At 43.0% G+C, this 25,095-nt stretch overlaps 4 protein-coding genes across 4 annotated transcripts; 3 read left to right on the top strand and 1 right to left on the bottom strand.

Annotated features, from left to right (window-relative positions):
- Window positions 1-13,044: 13,044 nt before the first annotated feature.
- LOC124148175 lies at window positions 13,045-14,540 on the top strand. Its single transcript, XM_046519144.2, has 2 exons — window positions 13,045-13,340; window positions 13,870-14,540. Exons 1-2 carry the CDS (start codon window positions 13,318-13,320, stop codon window positions 14,483-14,485), a joined length of 639 nt encoding a protein of 212 aa, XP_046375100.2. The 5' UTR covers window positions 13,045-13,317; the 3' UTR covers window positions 14,486-14,540.
- Window positions 14,541-14,713: 173 nt separating this feature from the next.
- LOC125376080 lies at window positions 14,714-15,853 on the top strand. Its single transcript, XM_048387673.1, has one exon. It carries the CDS (start codon window positions 14,714-14,716, stop codon window positions 15,851-15,853), a length of 1,140 nt encoding a protein of 379 aa, XP_048243630.1.
- A 783-nt stretch (window positions 15,854-16,636) lies between these two features.
- Window positions 16,637-17,938, top strand: LOC124121831 (uncharacterized protein F54H12.2-like). The gene has a single exon (XM_046484909.2). The coding sequence runs from the start codon at window positions 16,637-16,639 to the stop codon at window positions 17,936-17,938; it is 1,302 nt and encodes a 433-aa protein (XP_046340865.2).
- A 2,626-nt stretch (window positions 17,939-20,564) lies between these two features.
- Window positions 20,565-24,845, bottom strand: LOC124134621. The gene is made up of 2 exons (XM_048388295.1): window positions 21,503-24,845; window positions 20,565-21,366 (listed from the first exon to the last, which is right to left on the bottom strand). The coding sequence occupies exon 1, from the start codon at window positions 24,835-24,837 to the stop codon at window positions 21,559-21,561; it is 3,279 nt and encodes a 1,092-aa protein (XP_048244252.1). The 5' UTR covers window positions 24,838-24,845; the 3' UTR covers window positions 20,565-21,366; window positions 21,503-21,558.
- Window positions 24,846-25,095: the final 250 nt, after the last annotated feature.

Here is a 25,095-nt window from a genome sequence, read left to right as displayed (position 1 = left end):
CACAGAGGTGAGCGGGGTCAAGAACGGTGGAAACGTGACCTCCAAGTCAAGGTCTACCCGCATGCAAAATTTCAATGCGCTGCGACAACTTTGACATCCGAGTGGCATTTCAACGCCAGGTGTTAGCCTTACATGCATTTTCGACCAAAAAGGTCAAATCGCCGTAGGAGTCTCAGACTTTGCAGGACGACTCCTTAGGTCACATGGAGCATACTGAACCGAACATTTTTCACTTTGGAGCCAATGTTAAAATCGTCTTTGATCGCCCATAGCTCCACTCACAGAGGTGAGCGGGGGTCAAGAACGGTGGAAACGTGACCTCCAGGTCAAGGTCTACCCGCATGCAAAATTTCAATGCGCTGCGACAACTTTGACATCCGAGTGGCATTTGAGCGCCAGGTGTTAGCCTTACATGCATTTTCGACCAAAAAGGTCAAATCGCCGTAGGAGTCTCAGACTTTGCAGGACGACTCCTTAGGTCATATGGAGCATACTGAACCGAACATTTTTCACTTTGGAGCCAATGTTAAAATCATCTTTGATCGCCCATAGCTCCACTCACAGAGGTGAGCGGGGGTCAAGAACGGTGGAAACGTGACCTCCAGGTCAAGGTCTACCCGCATGCAAAATTTCAATGCGCTGCGACAACTTTGACATCCGAGTGGCATTTGAGCGCCAGGTGTTAGCCTTACATGCATTTTCGACCAAAAACGTCAAATCGCCGTAGGAGTCTCAGACTTTGCAGGACGACTCCTTAGGTCATATGGAGCATACTGAACCGAACATTTTTCATTTTGGAGCCAATGATAAAATCGTCTTTGATCGCCCATAGCTCCACTCACAGAGGTGAGCGGGGTCAAGAACGGTGGAAACGTGACCTCCAGGTCAAGGTCTACCCGCATGCAAAATTTCAATGCGCTGCGACAACTTTGACATCCGAGTGGCATTTGAGCGCCAGGTGTTAGCCTTAGATGAATTTTCGACCAAAAAGGTCAAATCGCCGTAGGAGTCTCAGACTTTGCAGGACGACTCCTTAGGTCATATGGAGCATACTGAACCGAACATTTTTCACTTTGGAGCCAATGTTAAAATCATCTTTGATCGCCCGTAGCTCCACTCACAGAGGTGAGCGGGGTCAAGAACGGTGGAAACGTGACCTCCAGGTCAAGGTCTACCCGCATGCAAAATTTCAATGCGCTGCGACAACTTTGACATCCGAGTGGCATTTGAGCGCCAGGTGTTAGCCTTACATGCATTTTCGACCCAAAAGTTCAAATCGCCGTAGGAGTCTCAGACTTTGCAGGACGACTCCTTAGGTCATATGGAGCATACTGAACCGAACATTTTTCACTTTGGAGCCAATGTTAAAATCATCTTTGATCGCCCATAGCTCCACTCAAAGGGGTGAGCGGGGGTCAAGAACGGTGGAAACGTGACCTCCAGGTCAAGGTCTACCCGCATGCAAAATTTCAATGCGCTGCGACAAATTTGACATCCGAGTGGCATTTGAGCGCCAGGTGTTAGCCTTACATGCATTTTCGACCAAAAAGGTCAAATCGCCGTAGGAGTCTCAGACTTTGCAGGACGACTCCTTAGGTCATATGGAGCATACTGAACCGAACAATTTTCACTTTGGAGCCAATGTTAAAATCATCTTTGATCGCCCATAGCTCCACTCACAGAGGTGAGCGGGGTCAAGAACGGTGGAAACGTGACCTCCAGGTCAAGGTCTACCCGCATGCAAAATTTCAATGCGCTGCGACAACTTTGACATCTGAGTGGCATTTGAGCGCCAGGTGTTGTTAGCCTTACATGCATTTTCGACCAAAAAGTTCAAATCGCCGTAGGAGTCTCAGACTTTGCAGGACGACTCCTTAGGTCATATGGAGCATACTGAACCGAACATTTTTCACTTTGGAGCCAATGTTAAAATCGTCTTTGATCGCCCATAGCTCCACTCAAAGGGGTGAGCGGGGGTCAAGAACGGTGGAAACGTGACCTCCAGGTCAAGGTCTACCCGCATGCAAAATTTCAATGCGCTGCAACAACTTTGACATCCGAGTGGCATTTGAGCGCCAGGTGTTAGCCTTACATGCATTTTCGACCAAAAAGGTCAAATCGCCGTAGGAGTCTCAGACTTTGCAGGACGACTCCTTAGGTCATATGGAGCATACTGAACCGAACATTTTTCCCTTTGGAGCCAATGTTAAAATCGTCTTTGATCGCCCATAGCTCCACTCACAGAGGTGAGCGGGGTCAAGAACGGTGGAAACGTGACCTCCAGGTCAAGGTCTACCCGCATGCAAAGTTTCAATGCGCTGCGACAACTTTGACATCCGAGTGGCATTTGAACGCCAGGTGTTAGCCTTACATGCATTTTCGACCAAAAAGGTCAAATCGCCGTAGGAGTCTCAGACTTTGCAGGACGACTCCTTAGGTCATATGGAGCATACTGAACCGAACATTTTTCACTTTGGAGCCAATGTTAAAATCATCTTTGATCGCCCGTAGCTCCACTCACAGAGGTGAGCGGGGTCAAGAACGGTGGAAACGTGACCTCCAGGTCAAGGTCTACCCGCATGCAAAATTTCAATGCGCTGCGACAACTTTGACATCCGAGTGGCATTTGAGCGCCAGGTGTTAGCCTTACATGCATTTTCGACCCAAAAGTTCAAATCGCCGTAGGAGTCTCAGACTTTGCAGGACGACTCCTTAGGTCATATGGAGCATACTGAACCGAACATTTTTCACTTTGGAGCCAATGTTAAAATCATCTTTGATCGCCCATAGCTCCACTCAAAGGGGTGAGCGGGGGTCAAGAACGGTGGAAACGTGACCTCCAGGTCAAGGTCTACCCGCATGCAAAATTTCAATGCGCTGCGACAAATTTGACATCCGAGTGGCATTTGAGCGCCAGGTGTTAGCCTTACATGCATTTTCGACCAAAAAGGTCAAATCGCCGTAGGAGTCTCAGACTTTGCAGGACGACTCCTTAGGTCATATGGAGCATACTGAACCGAACAATTTTCACTTTGGAGCCAATGTTAAAATCATCTTTGATCGCCCATAGCTCCACTCACAGAGGTGAGCGGGGTCAAGAACGGTGGAAACGTGACCTCCAGGTCAAGGTCTACCCGCATGCAAAATTTCAATGCGCTGCGACAACTTTGACATCTGAGTGGCATTTGAGCGCCAGGTGTTGTTAGCCTTACATGCATTTTCGACCAAAAAGTTCAAATCGCCGTAGGAGTCTCAGACTTTGCAGGACGACTCCTTAGGTCATATGGAGCATACTGAACCGAACATTTTTCACTTTGGAGCCAATGTTAAAATCGTCTTTGATCGCCCATAGCTCCACTCAAAGGGGTGAGCGGGGGTCAAGAACGGTGGAAACGTGACCTCCAGGTCAAGGTCTACCCGCATGCAAAATTTCAATGCGCTGCAACAACTTTGACATCCGAGTGGCATTTGAGCGCCAGGTGTTAGCCTTACATGCATTTTCGACCAAAAAGGTCAAATCGCCGTAGGAGTCTCAGACTTTGCAGGACGACTCCTTAGGTCATATGGAGCATACTGAACCGAACATTTTTCCCTTTGGAGCCAATGTTAAAATCGTCTTTGATCGCCCATAGCTCCACTCACAGAGGTGAGCGGGGTCAAGAACGGTGGAAACGTGACCTCCAGGTCAAGGTCTACCCGCATGCAAAGTTTCAATGCGCTGCGACAACTTTGACATCCGAGTGGCATTTGAACGCCAGGTGTTAGCCTTACATGCATTTTCGACCAAAAAGGTCAAATCGCCGTAGGAGTCTCAGACTTTGCAGGACGACTCCTTAGGTCATATGGAGCATACTGAACCGAACATTTTTCACTTTGGAGCCAATGTTAAAATCGTCTTTGATCGCCCATAGCTCCACTCACAGAGGTGAGCGGGGGTCAATAACGGTGGAAACGTGACCTCCAGGTCAAGGTCTACCCGCATGCAAAATTTCAATGCGCTGCGACAACTTTGACATCCGAGTGGCATTTGAGCGCCAGGTGTTAGCCTTAAATGCATTTTCGACCAAAAAGGTCAAATCGCCGTAGGAGTCTCAGACTTTGCAGGACGACTCCTTTGGTCATATGGAGCATACTGAACCGAACATTTTTCACTTTGGAGCCAATATTAAAATCGTCTTTGATCGCCCATAGCTCCACTCACAGAGGTGAGCGGGGTCAAGAACGGTGGAAACGTGACCTCCAAGTCAAGGTCTACCCGCATGCAAAATTTCAATGCGCTGCGACAACTTTGACATCCGAGTGGCATTTCAACGCCAGGTGTTAGCCTTACATGCATTTTCGACCAAAAAGGTCAAATCGCCGTAGGAGTCTCAGACTTTGCAGGACGACTCCTTAGGTCACATGGAGCATACTGAACCGAACATTTTTCACTTTGGAGCCAATGTTAAAATCGTCTTTGATCGCCCATAGCTCCACTCACAGAGGTGAGCGGGGGTCAAGAACGGTGGAAACGTGACCTCCAGGTCAAGGTCTACCCGCATGCAAAATTTCAATGCGCTGCGACAACTTTGACATCCGAGTGGCATTTGAGCGCCAGGTGTTAGCCTTACATGCATTTTCGACCAAAAAGGTCAAATCGCCGTAGGAGTCTCAGACTTTGCAGGACGACTCCTTAGGTCATATGGAGCATACTGAACCGAACATTTTTCACTTTGGAGCCAATGTTAAAATCATCTTTGATCGCCCATAGCTCCACTCACAGAGGTGAGCGGGGGTCAAGAACGGTGGAAACGTGACCTCCAGGTCAAGGTCTACCCGCATGCAAAATTTCAATGCGCTGCGACAACTTTGACATCCGAGTGGCATTTGAGCGCCAGGTGTTAGCCTTACATGCATTTTCGACCAAAAACGTCAAATCGCCGTAGGAGTCTCAGACTTTGCAGGACGACTCCTTAGGTCATATGGAGCATACTGAACCGAACATTTTTCACTTTGGAGCCAATGTTAAAATCATCTTTGATCGCCCATAGCTCCACTCACAGAGGTGAGCGGGGTCAAGAACGGTGGAAACGTGACCTCCAGGTCAAGGTCTACCCGCATGCAAAATTTCAATGCGCTGCGACAACTTTGACATCCGAGTGGCATTTGAGCGCCAGGTGTTAGCCTTACATGCATTTTCGACCCAAAAGTTCAAATCGCCGTAGGAGTCTCAGACTTTGCAGGACGACTCCTTAGGTCATATGGAGCATACTGAACCGAACATTTTTCACTTTGGAGCCAATGTTAAAATCATCTTTGATCGCCCATAGCTCCACTCAAAGGGGTGAGCGGGGGTCAAGAACGGTGGAAACGTGACCTCCAGGTCAAGGTCTACCCGCATGCAAAATTTCAATGCGCTGCGACAAATTTGACATCCGAGTGGCATTTGAGCGCCAGGTGTTAGCCTTACATGCATTTTCGACCAAAAAGGTCAAATCGCCGTAGGAGTCTCAGACTTTGCAGGACGACTCCTTAGGTCATATGGAGCATACTGAACCGAACAATTTTCACTTTGGAGCCAATGTTAAAATCATCTTTGATCGCCCATAGCTCCACTCACAGAGGTGAGCGGGGTCAAGAACGGTGGAAACGTGACCTCCAGGTCAAGGTCTACCCGCATGCAAAATTTCAATGCGCTGCGACAACTTTGACATCTGAGTGGCATTTGAGCGCCAGGTGTTGTTAGCCTTACATGCATTTTCGACCAAAAAGTTCAAATCGCCGTAGGAGTCTCAGACTTTGCAGGACGACTCCTTAGGTCATATGGAGCATACTGAACCGAACATTTTTCACTTTGGAGCCAATGTTAAAATCGTCTTTGATCGCCCATAGCTCCACTCAAAGGGGTGAGCGGGGGTCAAGAACGGTGGAAACGTGACCTCCAGGTCAAGGTCTACCCGCATGCAAAATTTCAATGCGCTGCAACAACTTTGACATCCGAGTGGCATTTGAGCGCCAGGTGTTAGCCTTACATGCATTTTCGACCAAAAAGGTCAAATCGCCGTAGGAGTCTCAGACTTTGCAGGACGACTCCTTAGGTCATATGGAGCATACTGAACCGAACATTTTTCCCTTTGGAGCCAATGTTAAAATCGTCTTTGATCGCCCATAGCTCCACTCACAGAGGTGAGCGGGGTCAAGAACGGTGGAAACGTGACCTCCAGGTCAAGGTCTACCCGCATGCAAAGTTTCAATGCGCTGCGACAACTTTGACATCCGAGTGGCATTTGAGCGCCAGGTGTTAGCCTTAAATGCATTTTCGACCAAAAAGGTCAAATCGCCGTAGGAGTCTCAGACTTTGCAGGACGACTCCTTTGGTCATATGGAGCATACTGAACCGAACATTTTTCACTTTGGAGCCAATATTAAAATCGTCTTTGATCGCCCATAGCTCCACTCACAGAGGTGAGCGGGGTCAAGAACGGTGGAAACGTGACCTCCAAGTCAAGGTCTACCCGCATGCAAAATTTCAATGCGCTGCGACAACTTTGACATCCGAGTGGCATTTCAACGCCAGGTGTTAGCCTTACATGCATTTTCGACCAAAAAGGTCAAATCGCCGTAGGAGTCTCAGACTTTGCAGGACGACTCCTTAGGTCACATGGAGCATACTGAACCGAACATTTTTCACTTTGGAGCCAATGTTAAAATCGTCTTTGATCGCCCATAGCTCCACTCACAGAGGTGAGCGGGGGTCAAGAACGGTGGAAACGTGACCTCCAGGTCAAGGTCTACCCGCATGCAAAATTTCAATGCGCTGCGACAACTTTGACATCCGAGTGGCATTTGAGCGCCAGGTGTTAGCCTTACATGCATTTTCGACCAAAAAGGTCAAATCGCCGTAGGAGTCTCAGACTTTGCAGGACGACTCCTTAGGTCATATGGAGCATACTGAACAGAACATTTTTCACTTTGGAGCCAATGTTAAAATCATCTTTGATCGCCCATAGCTCCACTCACAGAGGTGAGCGGGGGTCAAGAACGGTGGAAACGTGACCTCCAGGTCAAGGTCTACCCGCATGCAAAATTTCAATGCGCTGCGACAACTTTGACATCCGAGTGGCATTTGAGCGCCAGGTGTTAGCCTTACATGCATTTTCGACCAAAAACGTCAAATCGCCGTAGGAGTCTCAGACTTTGCAGGACGACTCCTTAGGTCATATGGAGCATACTGAACCGAACATTTTTCACTTTGGAGCCAATGTTAAAATCATCTTTGATCGCCCATAGCTCCACTCACAGAGGTGAGCGGGGTCAAGAACGGTGGAAACGTGACCTCCAGGTCAAGGTCTTCCCGCATGCAAAATTTCAATGCGCTGCGACAACTTTGACATCCGAGTGGCATTTGAGCGCCAGGTGTTGTTAGCCTTACATGCATTTTCGACCAAAAAGGTCAAATCGCCGTAGGAGTCTCAGACTTTGCAGGACGACGCCTTAGGTCATATGGAGCATACTGAACCGAACATTTTTCATTTTGGAGCCAATGATAAAATCGTCTTTGATCGCCCATAGCTCCACTCACAGAGGTGAGCGGGGTCAAGAACGGTGGAAACGTGACCTCCAGGTCAAGGTCTACCCGCATGCAAAATTTCAATGCGCTGCGACAACTTTGACATCCGAGTGGCATTTGAGCGCCAGGTGTTAGCCTTACATGCATTTTCGACCAAAAAGCTCAAATCGCCGTAGGAGTCTCAGACTTTGCAGGACGACTCCTTAGGTCATATGGAGCATACTGAACCGAACATTTTTCACTTTGGTGCCAATGTTAAAATCGTCTTTGATCGCCCATAGCTCCACTCACAGAGGTGAGCGGGGGTCAAGAACGGTGGAAACGTGACCTCCAGGTCAAGGTCTACCCGCATGCAAAATTTCAATGCGCTGCTACAACTTTGACATCCGAGTGGCATTTGAGCGCCAGGTGTTAGCCTTACATGCATTTTCGACCAAAAACGTCAAATCGCCGTAGGAGTCTCAGACTTTGCAGGACGACTCCTTAGGTCATATGGAGCATACTGAACCGAACATTTTTCACTTTGGAGCCAATGTTAAAATCGTCTTTGATCGCCCATAGCTCCACTCACAGAGGTGAGCGGGGTCAAGAACGGTGGAAACGTGACCTCCAGGTCAAGGTCTACCCGCATGCAAAATTTCAATGCGCTGCGACAACTTTGACATCCGAGTGGCATTTGAACGCCAGGTGTTAGCCTTACATGCATTTTCGACCAAAAAGGTCAAATCGCCGTAGGAGTGGCATTTGAGCGCCAGGTTTTAGCCTTACATGCATTTTCGGCCAAAAAGGTCAAATCGCCGTAGGAGTCTCAGACTTTGCAGGACGACTCCTTAGATCATATTGAGCATACTGAACCGAACATTTTTCACTTTGGAGCCAATGTTAAAATCATCTTTGATCGCCCATAGCTCCACTCACAGAGGTGAGCGGGGATCAAGAACGGTGGAAACGTGACCTCCAGTTCAAGGTCTACCCGCATGCAAAATTTCAATGCGCTGCGACAACTTTGACATCCGAGTGGCATTTGAGCGCCAGGTGTTAGCCTTACATGCATTTTCGACCAAAAACGTCAAATCGCCGTAGGAGTCTCAGACTTTGCAGGACGACTCCTTAGGTCATATGGAGCATACTGAACCGAACATTTTTCACTTTGGAGCCAATGTTAAAATCGTCTTTGATCGCCCATAGCTCCACTCACAGAGGTGAGCGGGGGTCAAGAACAGTGGAAACGTGACCTCCAGGTCAAGGTCTACCCGCATGCAAAATTTCAATGCGCTGCGACAACTTTGACATCCGAGTGGCATTTGAGCGCCAGGTGTTAGCCTTACATGCATTTTCGACCAAAAAGGTCAAATCGCCGTAGGAGTGGCATTTGAGCGCCAGGTGTTAGCCTTACATGCATTTTCGACCAAAAAGGTCAAATCGCCGTAGGAGTCTCAGACTCTGCAGGACGACTCCTTAGGTCATATGGAGCATACTGAACCGAACATTTTTCACTTTGGAGCCAATGTTAAAATCGTCTTTGATCGCCCATAGCTCCACTCACAGACGTGAGCGGGGGTCAAGAACGGTGGAAACGTGACCTCCAGGTCAAGGTCTACCCGCATGCAAAATTTCAATGCGCTGCGACAACTTTGACATCCGAGTGGCATTTGAGCGCCAGGTGTTAGCCTTACATGCATTTTCGACCAAAAAGGTCAAATCGCCGTAGGAGTGGCATTTGAGCGCCAGGTGTTAGCCTTACATGCATTTTCGGCAAAAAGGTCAAATCGCCGTAGGAGTCTCAGACTTTGCAGGACGACTCCTTAGGTCATATGGAGCATACTGAACCGAACATTTTTCACTTTGGAGCCAATGTTAAAATCATCTTTGATCGCCCATAGCTCCACTCACAGAGGTGAGCGGGGTCAAGAACGGTGGAAACGTGACCTCCAGGTCAAGGTCTACCCGCATGCAAAATTTCAATGCGCTGCGACAACTTTGACATCCGAGTGGCATTTGAACGCCAGGTGTTAGCCTTACATGCATTTTCGACCAAAAAGGTCAAATCGCCGTAGGAGTCTCAGACTTTGCAGGACGACTCCTTAGGTCACATGGAGCATACTGAACCGAACATTTTTCACTTTGGAGCCAATGTTAAAATCGTCTTTGATCGCCCATAGCTCCACTCACAGAGGTGTGCGGGGGTCAAGAACAGTGGAAACGTGACCTCCAGGTCAAGGTCTACCCGCATGCAAAATTTCAATGCGCTGCGACAACTTTGACATCCGAGTGGCATTTGAGCGCCAGGTGTTAGCCTTACATGCATTTTCGACCAAAAAGGTCAAATCGCCGTAGGAGTGGCATTTGAGCGCCAGGTGTTAGCCTTACATGCATTTTCGACCAAAGAGGTCAAATCGCCGTAGGAGTCTCAGACTTTGCAGGACGACTCCTTAGGTCATATGGAGCATACTGAACCGAACATTTTTCACTTTGGAGCCAATGTTAAAATCGTCTTTGATCGCCCATAGCTCCACTCACAGAGGTGAGCGGGGGTCAAGAACGGTGGAAACGTGACCTCCAGGTCAAGGTCTACCCGCATGCAAAATTTCAATGCGCTGCGACAACTTTGACATCCGAGTGGCATTTGAGCGCCAGGTGTTAGCCTTACATGTATTTTGGACCAAAAAGGTCAAATCGCCGTAGGAGTGGCATTTGAGCGCCAGGTGTTAGCCTTACATGCATTTTCGACCAAAAACGTCAAATCGCCGTAGGAGTCTCAGACTTTGCAGGACGACTCCTTAGGTCACATGGAGCATACTGAATCGAACATTTTTCGATTTGGAGCCAATGTTAAAATCGTCTTTGATCGCCCATAGCTCCACTCCCAGGGGTGAGCGGCGGGCTTCTTTCATATAAATATGCATTCAATTAGAAATTTGCAAACAGTGTTGTAGTTACTTGAATTGGCATCCTAGTGAATTGTAAGGCAGTACCGTTCACTGACAGAGCATTCAATCAATCATCAACAATCATGAAAATCGTATCCGCCCCGCCGCGCGTATACGAGGAGGAGCGTCGGCGGGGATACGATTATATAACATGATTGTTGATGATGCATAAATAAAACAGTCGGTCCATCTGTCTTGTTGTACATGGCCACCAAGTGATAAAACATGACATATGCGACTGGGTAAGTCGGCATTGATGTCCTGCACAAGCACCTGGTGTTCACATTATATGCAGTGAAAAATGAAATGCTAGGCTTGTCAAGGTTTTTAAAATATTTTTTCAAAATTATCTGTTATAAAAATCATTTGTTTATTAACACCAGGTGCCTGTGATGTGCTGACTCGGTTATTCAATGACGGGCCAGAAACTAAGGGGAATTTACCACACCACATACAGATTCACCTGCAATCAAGTCCTTATATCAGGATAACGAAGTAGGACATTGCTGTATACCACAGTGTATAATATTGTACCCTGCCATCGCGGAATATAAAACGAGTACCCGCCACGTACAGAGTTCCGCCGCCCTGGCGAAATTCGAACTTGGGATATGTTAAAGTTTTGATCAGAGCCACTGTGCTGGTTTAAATCAAATTGGGGTCCAAATTGGGGATCTAATTACTATGGGAGCGTTCAAATACAATGGGTTTCTAAGTTTCAAGTTTCTATTTTAGGTGAGTGGGTCTAATAGCCACAGACGAGCCATAGTTCTATGGGATGGGTGGTCCAATTACTATGATTTTTTTATCGTAGAAGTACCGGGGGATACAAATACTATGGGAGTCAAAATATTTCTTTACACCGGCTTTGGATAATTCACAGGGGATTTTTGGTTAAACGTGTTCTTGCTGACTAGAGTGAGGTTTAATGTTAAAACACACTAACGTGTTTTCTTGCAAAACATGTTTGACTGGCACTTTAGTAACATGTACCGCCACAAGAGAAGTATTTTACAAACTTTTATGAACAGACACATCTTCCAACACACTGTACCTGATCGACGTCTACTAATAAGGGCCATACACGACCATTTATTTGCAAGACGTAATCAAACTTACTATATGATTTGCCGGTATAGGGCCTCAACACATTTATTCACTATTTTGAAACATTGCAAATGTTGATCTTCGTTTGACCATGTGTTTGGCCATGCTGTTAAATGATCTCAAACTTCTGAAAACGTCATCTTCTCAGAAACCACTGAACTGATGAAGATAAAACTATACAATCTATTTTGACAGATAATCGAGACTGACTATTTTCTGGCGTTGGCGTTGGCGTTTGGTATATACCACATGTGTTTAAATATATATTGGTTTGGCGATTCTCTGGATGTGCGAGGCGATTAATGTGATGGTATATAACTGGTTTCAGGGGCTACTTTTCTAGAAGAGGAACGACACATCTCACAGAAGAGGCTATGCGTTATGGAACAGTCTTTGTGCCTTCATTATGTGCAGGTGCGAACAAATCTCGCATTTATCTCAATCCCGCCCATAAAGTCTACAATTTAGGAGAGCAGATTCAAGTGCAAATAGATGTGAATGATTTGAATGGCAACCGCAAATTTACGGGAGGTGATTTTTTGAGAGTTTGGATGGAGAACCGAGAGACAGCAGTTTCCGTTGGCAGTCAGGTGAAGGACCTCAATAATGGAAGTTACACTGTAATTAAGGCATTCATTGCTACGAGGAAGGAGGAGATTGTTCTCAACTATATGATATACCACCAGCACAACAGTCTCTGGAAGATTGTATCTGAATTCCGGGCAAACAAGCTGACAGATGCAACAACGTGAGTAGAGAGAAAGTAATACCTTCCGGACAAAAGCATTCCTGTGGAGCGTGGAGCACTAACAAAAGCATTCCTGTGGAGCATAGAATTTCCAACAAATTCCTGTGGAGCATGGAATTTCCAACAAAAGCATTCCAGTGGAGCATTGAATTTCCAACAAAAGCATTCCTGTCACCTTCCGGACAAAAGCAGCCCTGTGGAGCGTGGAATTTCCATCAAAAACATTCCTGTGGAGCAAAGAATTTCCATCAAAAACATTCCTGTGGAGCAAAGAATTTCCATCAAAAACATTCCTGTGGAGCAAAGAATTTCCAACAAAAGCATTCCTGTGGAGCGTTGAATTTCTATCAAAAGCATTCCTGTGGAGCAGCATTTCTATAAATCTACTCGTGTGTGGGTTTTAACCGCTGAACCTGTTAACCCTTTCACCGAAATCAATTCGTTTATAAACATTTTTCTCTACTTCATTCACGTTTCACTAAGTGTTAAAGACGCATAGAGTAAAGAAACAAACAAAAGCATTCTTGTGGAGCATACCACAGAGGTCAGTCAATACCTTTCACACAATAGAAGCAAATTTTGCTAAAGGAGACCAGCAGTAAGGCTGGCTCTGTATATATTCGCTCTGTTCAAACATGTAACTATGTCACCGCTCACTAGTATCAATACACTAGAGGTAGCTCTCTCTCTCACCCACTCTTTATACGCAAGAGTAAATCTATTCGTGTGTAGGTTTTAGCCGCTGAACCTGTTAACCCTATAACAATAACATTCCAGGATCAACGTGTCATCCACTTATTAAATGTATGGTACGATGAATACTCAGTAACCAATGAAACGCTAAGGAAGACAAAGTACACCAATGAAATTCAATTTTATAGAAGTTAAGCAGTGTTAAACTGTTGAAGCTTTCATTCGTGCTTAAACAGCGATCTTGTCAACAAGACGAAATCTTCACGCCAGTATACATCTCGAATCTGATCATGGGAACCCGAACAACTGACAAGTATGTATTTTTTTACAACAGAACTTCAGTGTTTAGTCAACATTTTTCTACTGAGATTGTTATTGAAGGAATAGCATTTAACTGTGCTGAGCAGTATTACATGTATAAAAAAGCTTGTATGTTCAGTGATTGGGAAACTGCGCATAAGATTTTAAAGTGTGTTTCTGCTGCTGAACAAAAACGTTTAGGTAGAAGTGTGAGATGTTTTAATCAACGCCAATGGGATGTTGTGAGTTCCAATGTGGTGTATGCAGCATCTTCAGCTAAATTCTCACAGTCTGTTTTTCTGAAGAAACAACTGTTAGACACTTTTCCCAAGATCTTGGTAGAAGCGAGTCCATATGATCGTGTGTGGGGTGTGGGTCTATCACTGCATGACCCTAATATTCTTAATCCATCTAAATGGAAAGGCAGTAATAGACTTGGTCAGATCTTAATGAAGGTTAGAAATGAAATAATGAACACAGAGTCAAGTGAAAACTGATGGTTTTAAATGTGTTACAGTGATGTAACTTGCTATTTTGAACAGCGGCAAGAAAACTACATTCTACTCATGGAAGCAGGTCATGCGGATGCCACACACTCTAAATGAACCAGTCATAACACGATCACCTGAGTGGTTTCAAGATAAGGAAGAATGCGTGAAAGATGCAAAGAGAAAATTTAAAGATGAATACAAGGCAACAAAGAGAGTCATTATCAAGAAGATGAAAACCTTACCACTCAATGCTGATGAAGTAGATATGGCTACAAAACTGAAACAAGCAGAGGATCTTCTCACGATGAGTTACTCTTTAGAAGTGAGTAAAATGATCAGTCAGCTCGCATGTGAAATGTGTATTCCTTGTCTGTTTAATGAAGAAAGTGATCCATTATTTTTGGGAGATCATTCTTGTCGCATGACGGAGCAGGAGCAGGTTGATAAATACTTCAACGCGGCACTTGAGGATATGGACAATGAACTGGTAATAGGAAAATGGATGAAACTTGTGATTGATGATCCACATCTGTGCACAATGCCTGCTTTCAATTTAGTACCTTACCAGTGTAAGGACTATCGTGACAATACATTCAAATCACCTGAATGGGTGAATGGTTTGAAGCAATGTGTTGTAAAAATGTTGAAGTTGCAAAAACGCTTGTAGACTGTTTCCATGTCAAATTATTTTATCAGTACCAAATGAAATGTGTGTGTGTGTGTGTGTGTGTGTGTGTGTGTGTGTGTGTGTGTGTGTGTGTGTGTGTACTTTAGCAATATTCATACTATGAATAAAACATAAATTATGCTTACATCTTTGTTTGTCTTCTTTTGATAGTTATCAAATGGTTGTTCTTTAATAGGTGTCTGTTGTCAGTGCTTCTCTCATTTCATCATGAAGCCACAACAGAGAAAGGTGCTAACAAAGAAACAGGAGAAGATATTAGAAAGTTACTATTTTAACCCGCTTGAACCGGGAGCTTTTTATGGGCCTGAGAAACTTCATAGCGTTCTGAAATTAGATCGTCAACCAGATCTCAGACTGAGCACTGTGAGACGTTTTCTGAACAAACAGGACGCCTACAGTTTACACAAGCCACCCAAACAGAGATTCAAAAGGCTGAGAGTTCGAGTGAATTCTATAAATGAAATGTTTGATGTAGATTTGACTGACATGACTCGTTACAGCAAGGAGAATAATGGCGTGCGTTATTTACTGGTGGCTATTGACATACTGAGTAGGTTTGCTTTCGCCCTACCTTTAACAAATAAGAGACCAGAGACAGTATTGAAAGCTTTTAAAGAAATTATTCAGGAACGAAATCCAATGAAAGTACGTGTGGATGGTGGTTCAGAGTTTAAAGGAGTATTTAAACATTTTTTAGAAAAACACAATATCACTCTGACTGTTGCACATAATGAAAATATCAAAAGTAATTATGTGGAACGATTCAACAGAACACTGAAATCACTTATTACTCGTTACTTGACCCATAATAACACCAAGTATTATTTAGATGCACTGCCCAAGTTGATGGACAATTATAACAACACATTACATTCTTCTTTGCCCAACCTTTCACCGGTTCAAGTCAAGAAGAAGAATGAACTGAAAGTATGGGAACATTTGTATGTGAAGCCGTTGTTACTTAAAAAACAAAGCTCCAAACACAACCGGTCAAAGGCATTTGTATTTAAAGTAGGGGATCTTGTTCGCATTCCATACCTACGGAGACCTTTCAGTAAGGAACTTGATCTGAAGTGGACTGAAGAGCTGTTTAAGGTGGTTAGACGATACAAGAGACAAGAGATAGCACAGTATAAGATCAAAGACTTTCATGATAAACTGATAGAAGGTACGTTTTATGGCAATGAGTTACAAAAGGTGGAGAAAAAGGAAAATGTTTTGTGGCAGGTAGAGAAGATTTTAAAGAGAAAACGTGTGAAAGGGAAGACCTACCTGTTAGTGAGGTGGTTGGGCTGGCCGAGTTCCTTCGATTCTTATGTGGAGGAAAGTGAACTGAAAGATATCTGATGGAAAGGTACATATTTCTCAAAAGCTCAGACTCCAAACAATCTTATTTTAATGAGAATACGCCTTATCATTTTCGTGTTAAACTAAATCAAAGGTTGAATTTTGATGGATTCTGGGTTGTGTCTTTAACGGAGATTAATTTTGGTAAACTTGACATCACCCACATGAATGATCCATATGTGGACGTGTTATGCAATCTGTGTGATAGTTCTTTGGCAGGTGAACAGCAGTTGCCTTTATTGAGACGGCTTGATCTCAGACAAGGTCCTTACTATAGCTTTGCATGTGAATACAATATTCCGATTAAAGTCAAAGAATCTCCACACATAGAGGTACGTATAAAGGCCAGTAACGGCATGTCACACTCATTTCTAAAGGAAGTGACATATGTGACACTGCACTTGAGACGGTATCCCTTCATTGATTAACCATGGAGTCCACACCTTTTTATGTCCCTGATTATGTTAAATGGACCCACTATTTCAAGAAACACATGAAAGGAACATCTGCCTTAGTGAATGGTAAACCACAGGTGAAAGTGATCCCGACACGACTTCAAGTGAAGACTGAAGAACCCAAGATCAAACTGGAAGTAACATCAGAGACGCAGAATATTGTTGAGAGAGCCAATGCCAAAGAAAAGCGACGGAAATCTTTAAAACGAGCTGCAGGTGACCAAATCACCACTTCAAAGAAGATCCGTCAGACAGATAACATTCCATCCAAGACCGCTAAGGTTCTCCAGTGTACCCCTATTCGAGAAAACGACGTTTTCAGTTAATCATGTCACTGTTGAATGATAAAGACTTTGAGGAACTGATACCACCCTCTCTCAATCTGTTTATTTTACCTCCATACCAGACCAGCATCCATCAACATTATTTTGATGAGGTGCGTCCACTCAGTCAAATCAATGACTCTTCACCGTTGGAATTTCAAGTAACGAATGCTGGAAGTGATTACATTGACCTGAACCGTACCCGCCTACATGTGAAGCTCAAGGTGAAACATGCAGATGGCACTGATCTCGATGACAAGGAACATATTGTCCCTGTCAACTTGTTTCTGCAGGCTCTCTTTTCCCAGGTGTCAGTGTATCTGCAGAATCAGTTGGTATCTTCTACAAACAACCATTATGCTTACAAGAGCATGATGAAAACTCTACTCAACTATGGAACAGAAGCTAAAACTTCACAGCTGTCATCTCAACTCTTCTACAAAGATGTGTCTGAATCTATCAATGATGTAGAATCGTCCGATCCCTACACTGGTCTCAATACAGGAGTGCAATCTCGTGGTGGCTTCATTAATAATAGTAAAGTCTTGACCATGTCAGGGCCATTGTATGAAGATATCTTTCACATGAACAGACATTTAGTCAATGGAGTGGATTTGACAATGAAGCTGTACCGCTCCTCGCCCCAGTTCTGTTTGATGAGTGGCAAAGTAGGTCAAGATTACAAGGTAGAAATTCTGGATACCTACCTGAAGGTGTGTAAACTGAAAGTCAATCCAGCTCTTATTTTGGCTCACAACACCTTGTTTCAAGACAGCAATGCTCTGTATCCTTACACCAAAAGCGAGGTCAAGGTGACAAGCATCCCCACCACTCAACTGACACATACCATTGACAATCTGTCGAATCCTATTGCTAATCGTTACATTGTAGGCTTTGTACTCAGCAACAGCTTGAATGGATCTTACACTGGTAACCCCTACAACTTCCAATCTAGTATGGTGAAAAACATCAGCCTGTACATCAATGGTGCCAGTGTCCCCGGACGTCCCATGCAGGCAGATGATGTTGAGTCCTATGTGCAGATGTTTGATGGGATGTGTCTGTGGAAAGAAAATACAGGAAACGGAATCACTCGGAGCGACTTTTTGCTTGGGAGTGCCCTGTTCGTCTTTGACATTGATAAAGTATGCAGTGAAACCGAATATCTGAATCTGTTGAAATCTGGTAGCACCCGATTAGAAATCGAGTTCAAAAACGCCCTCACTGAAACACTCAGTTGTGTTGTTCTGAGTGAAAGAAATTCCCTCATTGAAATTGACAAGACCAGGAACGTGTTTGTGAAGTAAAAAACATGAAAGCCTCTGACCTTGCATGTGCTATTCAAAGTGACTCCATCTTAAAGTACCAGGTCTTAGGTGTGTTTGCCAAAGATACTTTACCTGTGCTAACTAGTGTCATGCTTGCACGTGGAGTGGGTCTCATTGTCAATACTGAACCATCTGGAAGACTGGGTCGTCACTGGGTGGCTATGTACTTCAAAGGAAATACAGGGGAACTGTTTGACAGTCTGGGTGAGCCAGTGAATTCCGTTTTTGACTTGTTCTTAAAAACCTATGTCAATCAATACCAACACAACAGAAGACAGTTACAGTCCTCATCGTCCAACCTTTGTGGTCATTATTGTTTATATTATTTGTTGTATAAATGCAAAACAGAACTTACCCTTCAAACCTTTGTGCAGATATTTGATGTGCAAGTCCGTTTTAACAATGATGAGCATGTGTCAAAGTTTATCTGTAATTATTTTAGATATTGTTTGTTATCTTGTCATACCTGTGTCATGTAACATACTACTGTACTTGTGTAACCCATTACAAAAAATAAAATAAAAAAGAAATTAGTGTAGTCATTCGAGTTTGTTCTATAAATATAAGTAACTCAGCTGTAATGTCACAGTTGAATTATTGTGCTCAGAGTGTGATCATGGAACGTAAGTGTCTCTTACCAATACAAACACCTACCACCATATCTGTGATTGGTGGATCTTCCTCAGGGAAAACAGTTTGGGTGAAAAGGTTGTTAGAGCAGACTAATCTGATGTTTGACAAACCTCCCAACCTTATTGTGTACTGCTATGCTGTATGGCAAGACATCTACAGTGACATGCAGCAAAACATTTCTAACATTCTTTTTATGGATTCCCTTCCAACTGAGAATGATTTGAAAATGTGGTCTGAACAATCTGAAAAGAACATGGTGTTGGTCATGGATGACATGATGATGGATATATGTAAAAGTCCACTGATGTTAAATCTCTACACTACATTGTCTCATCATTGGGGAATCAGTGTTATAAATATTCAACAGTCTGCTTATCCTAAGGGGGATTGTAACCGAACTATTTCCTTGAATACACACTACTTCATTTTGCTATCTAACCCACGTTCTGCACATGAATATAAAATCTTGGCATCTCAAATATTTCCGGGTCAAGCCAAATATTTTACTGAATCATTTCGTGATGCAGTGGAGGGAAAGAAATTTCAATATTTAATGATTGATGTATCACCCTATTCCGATCCTCAGTATGGGCGTCTGCGCAGTGGTGTCTTTCCAGATGAAGTATGTATTGTGTACCAACCCAAATAAAAGCTACTGCTCAAAGTTATACCCACCAGTTGCCTGTCTTACCAATGAACAGATCAGTTGCTTACCAAGATCATCATGGATGTTTGCGGACGATTTGAAGATATTGCTAACGATTGTTCAGTGATTTCAACCAATGCTGAAGTGTATGGTCATAGCTTTTGTGAGAGATTAAAGTCCTTTGTCAGTTGGCCCATGCAAATGAAACAGTCACTGAAGACTATGGCACAAGCAGGATTCATTTACACGGGTCAATCAGATAAAGTCTACTGTTTCATGTGTCGATTGCGTGTACATAAATGGATGCCAGAAGATGATCCACTAACTGAACATTTCAGGTTATCACCTCAGTGTAGTTACATAAACATGATAGCTTCTAATACTGAATGAGAGACATTGGCTATGGTGTATGAGGAATATTAGAGTCTAAGCATACATATATATATATATATAAAAGACACAATTACCTAGTTGGATCATTTCACATTGTGATCTCCTCACTTCAATATGGGTGATTTACTGGAAAAACATCTGTCTTTTCTTCAAACACTACTGCAGGCTAATGTGAAGCAGAGAAAAGCTATACTTCAATATGTGTCATGTGAACAAATGCATGCTATTAATAGCATGATGTTAAACATTTTGAAAGGGAATATTCCACTCTCACTGATGGATAAAACTCGCTTGCACCGTCATAGGTTTCACATTAGAACATTGGCTGCCAAAGAAGGTTTTCCCAATCGGATTAAAAAGGAGGTGTTGATAAGACATCATTCCATCTTGCCTATTTGCATTGCTGCACTGTTAGATTACCTACATCATGAGCAGACCTATGGTTCTCCTGAACAGGAACACATACCAACGTCTAATAGACAACCAGGAAAAGGAGAAGACAGTGACACAGGAACAACAGATAATGACAGTGACTCCAGATCAGGAGACGAGTCCTCTGAGACTGAATGAGACCCCTGAAGAAATCACCCATGATGAAGCACAGATTAAAGCGAATACGAACTTGATTCTGGATCTACTTCTTAAGGATGTGTCATTAACTAAAACGATTGGCAAACTTGCCAAACTATGGTACTTTATCAAGGATCAGATCAGAAATGCTCACTTCAGACTGAATAATCAGTTAGAAATTGTTTTAGATAATGAGAATGTGTGGATCGGAACTAACGTTATTGACCTCATTCGTTTTACTGTGATGCATCGTGGGGCTGTTCCTTCAGGCTACCGTGACTTTCTCAATCTTTTAAAAATGCTCCATGTACCGAAGCGGCTTTTGTATAAGCCAGATGTCAAGAAAAAGAACGACAAAAGAAAAAAGGCAAAATCATCTTTATATATAAAACGACAAGCACAACATGGTGTACCCGGTGCTAACACTACTGCAAAATTAAGAAAACTAGAGTCTTTCTAACTGTACATGTACATTGAATTCATGATATGTATTCTATGTAACTTTCAGATTGTAAAGCAATAAAATAATGCTAACACATGCGACTTTTAGTTATTACTATCTTCCATGTTCATAAGGACTCTGAGCTGCATCTCAAGTCTTTCTTTTCTGTCATTGCAGAAGAAATGACTATGCATATAATCCGTGTCATTGTAATGCACAGTGTGCTGATCCTGAAACTCTAGCCCAAGGCTTACCCTCTGTTGCTTGGCTTTTTCCAAGATGGTATGAAGGGGCAGCTCATTCACTGCTCGATCAAAGTATTGAGTAATACACTCGTCACTGTTCATCATGAGACACTGGTGATGTACTTGCGATGGATGATTAACTTCACATCCATAACAATTATCACAACATAACTTCCGAACAAGTCTCTGGAGTTCATTGAGATAGTGAGTTTCCAAGACGCCTACAAAAAGTCTTTTGTTTCGACGCAGCTGTAAGCGATTGGTTATTTGTCTCCTGTTGATGTGAATTTCACGCACAGTTACTGAATAGTTGGGTGTTTGATGATTCTCGTCTTGATGGAACATTCTTCTTGCACGCTGTAAACCTGCCTGCATGGCATCCTCATGGCTTCTTCGGAAGCTTCTACCTTCATAATACAGTATGTCATTGCCGCCGTTTCGTCTTAACTGGTAAATGAATCCGGTGGTACTCATGTTGCTGTAATCATAAAGATAATTAAATGAGTGAAACACTTTAAGTGTGATGATAACAGCAATTATTACTATTAATATTAGAATTATTATTATTGTTAAATTAAAAATGGATAACATTCGGCAAAAAAGGAGGAGGGTACCTGTATCAATCACCCATCTCTAAAATGTGGAACTTGAACAGCATTACCACATACTCTTAGACTGGTGAATACCCATAGGGTAAACTATATATACCATCCTCTAGTACATAACGTTTATCATCTAAGGGGGATAATGCTATTTTGCTCAATGACTCAGTGTATAAAGTGTTATTGTGAGAGCGAATGAGTGAATAGGAACAATAAAAAGGTTTCCTCTCTAGGAGACTGTCTTTGTATTTCTTATGGGTCAATTGCTTAGCAATGACAGATTTCTTTATTCCTTTAGCTGTCTTTTGGTTTGATACAGTGTTCTCATCTGATTGTATCAAAAAGGAATACATTTTGCTTTTCAACCCTACAAACTCTAAAATGATCTTTCCTGCAGCTTCATCCTTCATCTTTCCTGTGACTTTTTTGTTTTCATTCGAATACAATCCTTTAGGATCGTTCTGATCATAATTGGAAGTATCAAACAAATGCAGATTTTGCTTCATGAATATGTAGGGATCAAGCAAAGTCTCGTGTGGAGGGGCATGAATGTGCAAAAAGAGACTGTCTGTGTCTGTCATGAGCAAGTCCAATCGTTCTGGTCCATATTGCTGTTGCATGACGTCATAATAGAAAGAAAGGATTTGAAATTTGGCTAAATCCAAAATACTGAAACCAACAGCGATAGGTTGATCTAAATGGACAGACACTTGCTCCATTTCCACGGACACAACATCTTCTGAAAACACTTTCACCTGCTTGAAATTGGTTTTAGCTACATAACTGCGAAATTGCTGTCTTTGGGTCACTAAGTGCACGGATTTCCGCTTGCGTTTATTCATACAGAACCTGCCAAACACACAATTATTCATAAGTTTATATCGGTCCTTGTCACAGGCATCAGTTGCGTGTTTGCGACTTTCCAAATTTAACTGAACATAGGGTTTCAACCAGGGACCTTGCTTGAACTTTAACACCCTATGAATGTGTTGGAGGACTAGCCCATGTCTCAAATACAGTTGCAAAGTTTTGAAATGAACCACATAGTTCAAGCGATCTTTTAAAGTAGCAAACAATTTCTTGCCTGAGGGTTTTTGACACTGGGAGGTATAGAACTGGCTGAGTAACTCTTTGTGATAAGGTGAAAAGTCCTCAAAGGGAATGTTGTCATGGGTAGGAGCCATGGGGAAAGCAGCATGAAGTTTGTGTAAATGTTTAGGATAGTGCAAGTCCACTTCCAAAATGTAACCTGTATCCCCTTGGGTATCTATTGTAACCCAATCAATAGTTTCATAATCTTGTGCTGACATGAACTGATAGTTACCAATAGGTAGGGGTTCCAGCATAACTCCAGAATAAAGACTGTTAAAGTCCATGTACAGAAGCACTGAGGCCTCTTTTTCTGGGTTATAATTAGACATGTATTCATTGTTGCTTTCGGCAAATTTCTTACCGATGACAGACACGCCTCCCCGAATGGAATTTTCCACAAAATTGTAACTATCTACATCAGTGAAGAGATCAAGCTTGACCCCGGTGACTTTCAGTGCTGCATCAATACAAAACCCAGGCATGGAATAGTAGTGACAGATGTCAAGTCCATAATCTGCTAAACATCCAGTTCTGAATGTTTCGACAATATCAGCCAACAACAGTGTGTCTACAACCACATACAACCGTGTAAAGTCAGACATTGTGTTGCATGCGAATGTATGCCACAATTCATGGGCAAAGACATAGTCTTCATCAGTAATGCCTTCATCACTCAAGGAACTGTAGAAGGATTCTTTAGGTGGCAACTGTGTGTCATTTAATTTTTCCCATGAATCCATGTACTCATAAGGAAAAGGAAGCTTTCGAGTCATTATACCAACATGCTGTGGGAACTGCTCTTTCAAGAAAACAAATGTGTCTAATCCTTTATTCATCTGATTCTTAGTCAGAGCATCTAAAGAGCTTTGCAAAAATTTGCAAGAATCTAGGAAGACCAGATCATTGTCCACAGTAAAAGACAGAAACTGTTCAGAATTATGGGGTATGATCTGAATACTTCTCTCTCCAAATTCACGTGCTGCTTCAAGAATAAGATGCGTATCATAACGCTCTGAATTATGCAACATCAGATACACTTTCTTTTGCAGCTGGAAATTTAGGTTACACTTGTTGTGTAATACTTGTCTAAAAGCACCACTGAGATGGTCATGATCTAACACCCTATCTTTCCCTAACTCTTTTCCACATAATCCACACTGAGTTGTGTTTGCTATGGTTGTCCTATCCTGATGAGATAATTGCATGGGAACAACATCGGCAAAGATCTCCTTAATTTCATCATATTCTCTTAAAATGTCTTGAATAAAGTGTTCTGCTGCATCTGAACCTACATAGGTTTGAACAGATTTCGAATACCGCTGCTCTGAACAAATAACTTTGTAAGCATAGGCACAAGGAACATGTCTGTTCAAACGCGATGCATGATTTTCGACCGGCAACAGCAAACTTTCAAAATCGGCCACAATAAGAAATTTAGCTCTTTCTGTTTTAGCTTCAGATCGTAATCCAAACTGATAGACTGCTTTCTCGGGTTTAGGCATATTGACACGCTGAGCTTTATCAAAACAATACCCCTTGTGCTTATTCAACCTTTCTTGTGAGCTGTATGTCCACAAACATTTTCTGCAAATATAATACTGGTTACTACGTTTTTTCTCAGGGTTTTTGACAAAAATTTTCAACTTAGTGATCAAACAAAAATGGGTGTCTGCTTTCGTTTCTACATCCATAAGTTCATGACCCTCTAAGCCTATGAATCCTTCGAAATCTTCGGGCTCGTTCTCTTGTGAAAGCATCAACAAATCAATTTGACTGTCTGGTTCTATGTTGGATACGTTGCTTATGTAAAGTGGATAGAGAGTCTTATCTTCGAAGCCATACACATTGATACTCAACTGATTGACTTGTTCAAATCGTGGGATTTGTTTGAGTGTCATCGGAAAAGTAAACCCATCCAAATTCAATCTGTTCACAAAAGGTTGATAATGCTTCACCCGTGTTGGATGATGCAGAGCGGGAAACAGTTTGGCTAAAATGCTATAGATAAAACACATCTCATCATTGTTTTCTACATTCACAACGCTTTTAGTTTTGTATGCAATTTCTTTGGGAAGAGGGATGTATGTACCGCCTTTAAAAGGCTTAAATTTAACGATGATCACTTTCATCATTGCAATGTCTAGCACGTTTAAATTAGAATGTTCACCCTGATAATTATCTAGTGAACGCAATATCTTGTGCATGGCTTCAAGGTATTGATCGGACAAATTGGTTCCTTGTGTAGCTATGACCATTGTGCTTCGAAAGTAAGCCTCGTGAATATTAGCTGTTTCATCTTCAGTAGGTTTAACCATTCTGATGTGAAGACATAATCCCCATTTCACTGACTGTTTCTCTCTGAGTTCTGTCTTGATCACATCAATAATGACAGCTTGTTGATTCACCATAAAATGTAAAGCATCTGTAGCACCCTGTCCTTTAAACTCATACTCTCTCACATCTCCCCCTAAAGATTCGCTGGTACATGGGCGAGCATGATCAGAAGTGTCACC

Source organism: Haliotis rufescens, unplaced genomic scaffold (genome assembly GCF_023055435.1).
Source record: "Haliotis rufescens isolate VD_foot unplaced genomic scaffold, xgHalRufe1.0.p SCAF_7, whole genome shotgun sequence".
Lineage (NCBI taxonomy): Eukaryota > Metazoa > Mollusca > Gastropoda > Lepetellida > Haliotidae > Haliotis > Haliotis rufescens.
The sequence above is the reverse complement of the archived record's forward strand: the minus strand, read 5'-3'. Positions and strand labels throughout refer to the sequence as shown.

Coding starts and splice junctions, on each gene's coding strand:
- LOC124121831 (XM_046484909.2), top strand. CDS start 16,637: ATGTCACTGTTGAATGATAAAGACTTTGAGGAACTGATACCACCCTCT.
- LOC125376080 (XM_048387673.1), top strand. CDS start 14,714: ATGAAGCCACAACAGAGAAAGGTGCTAACAAAGAAACAGGAGAAGATA.
- LOC124148175 (XM_046519144.2), top strand. CDS start 13,318: ATGGGAACCCGAACAACTGACAA. Junction 13,341..13,869: donor GGAACCCGAACAACTGACAA/GTATGTATTTTT, acceptor TATTTTGAACAG/CGGCAAGAAAACTACATTCT.
- LOC124134621 (XM_048388295.1), bottom strand. CDS start 24,837: ATGGTCATAGCTACACAAGGAACCAATTTGTCCGATCAATACCTTGAA.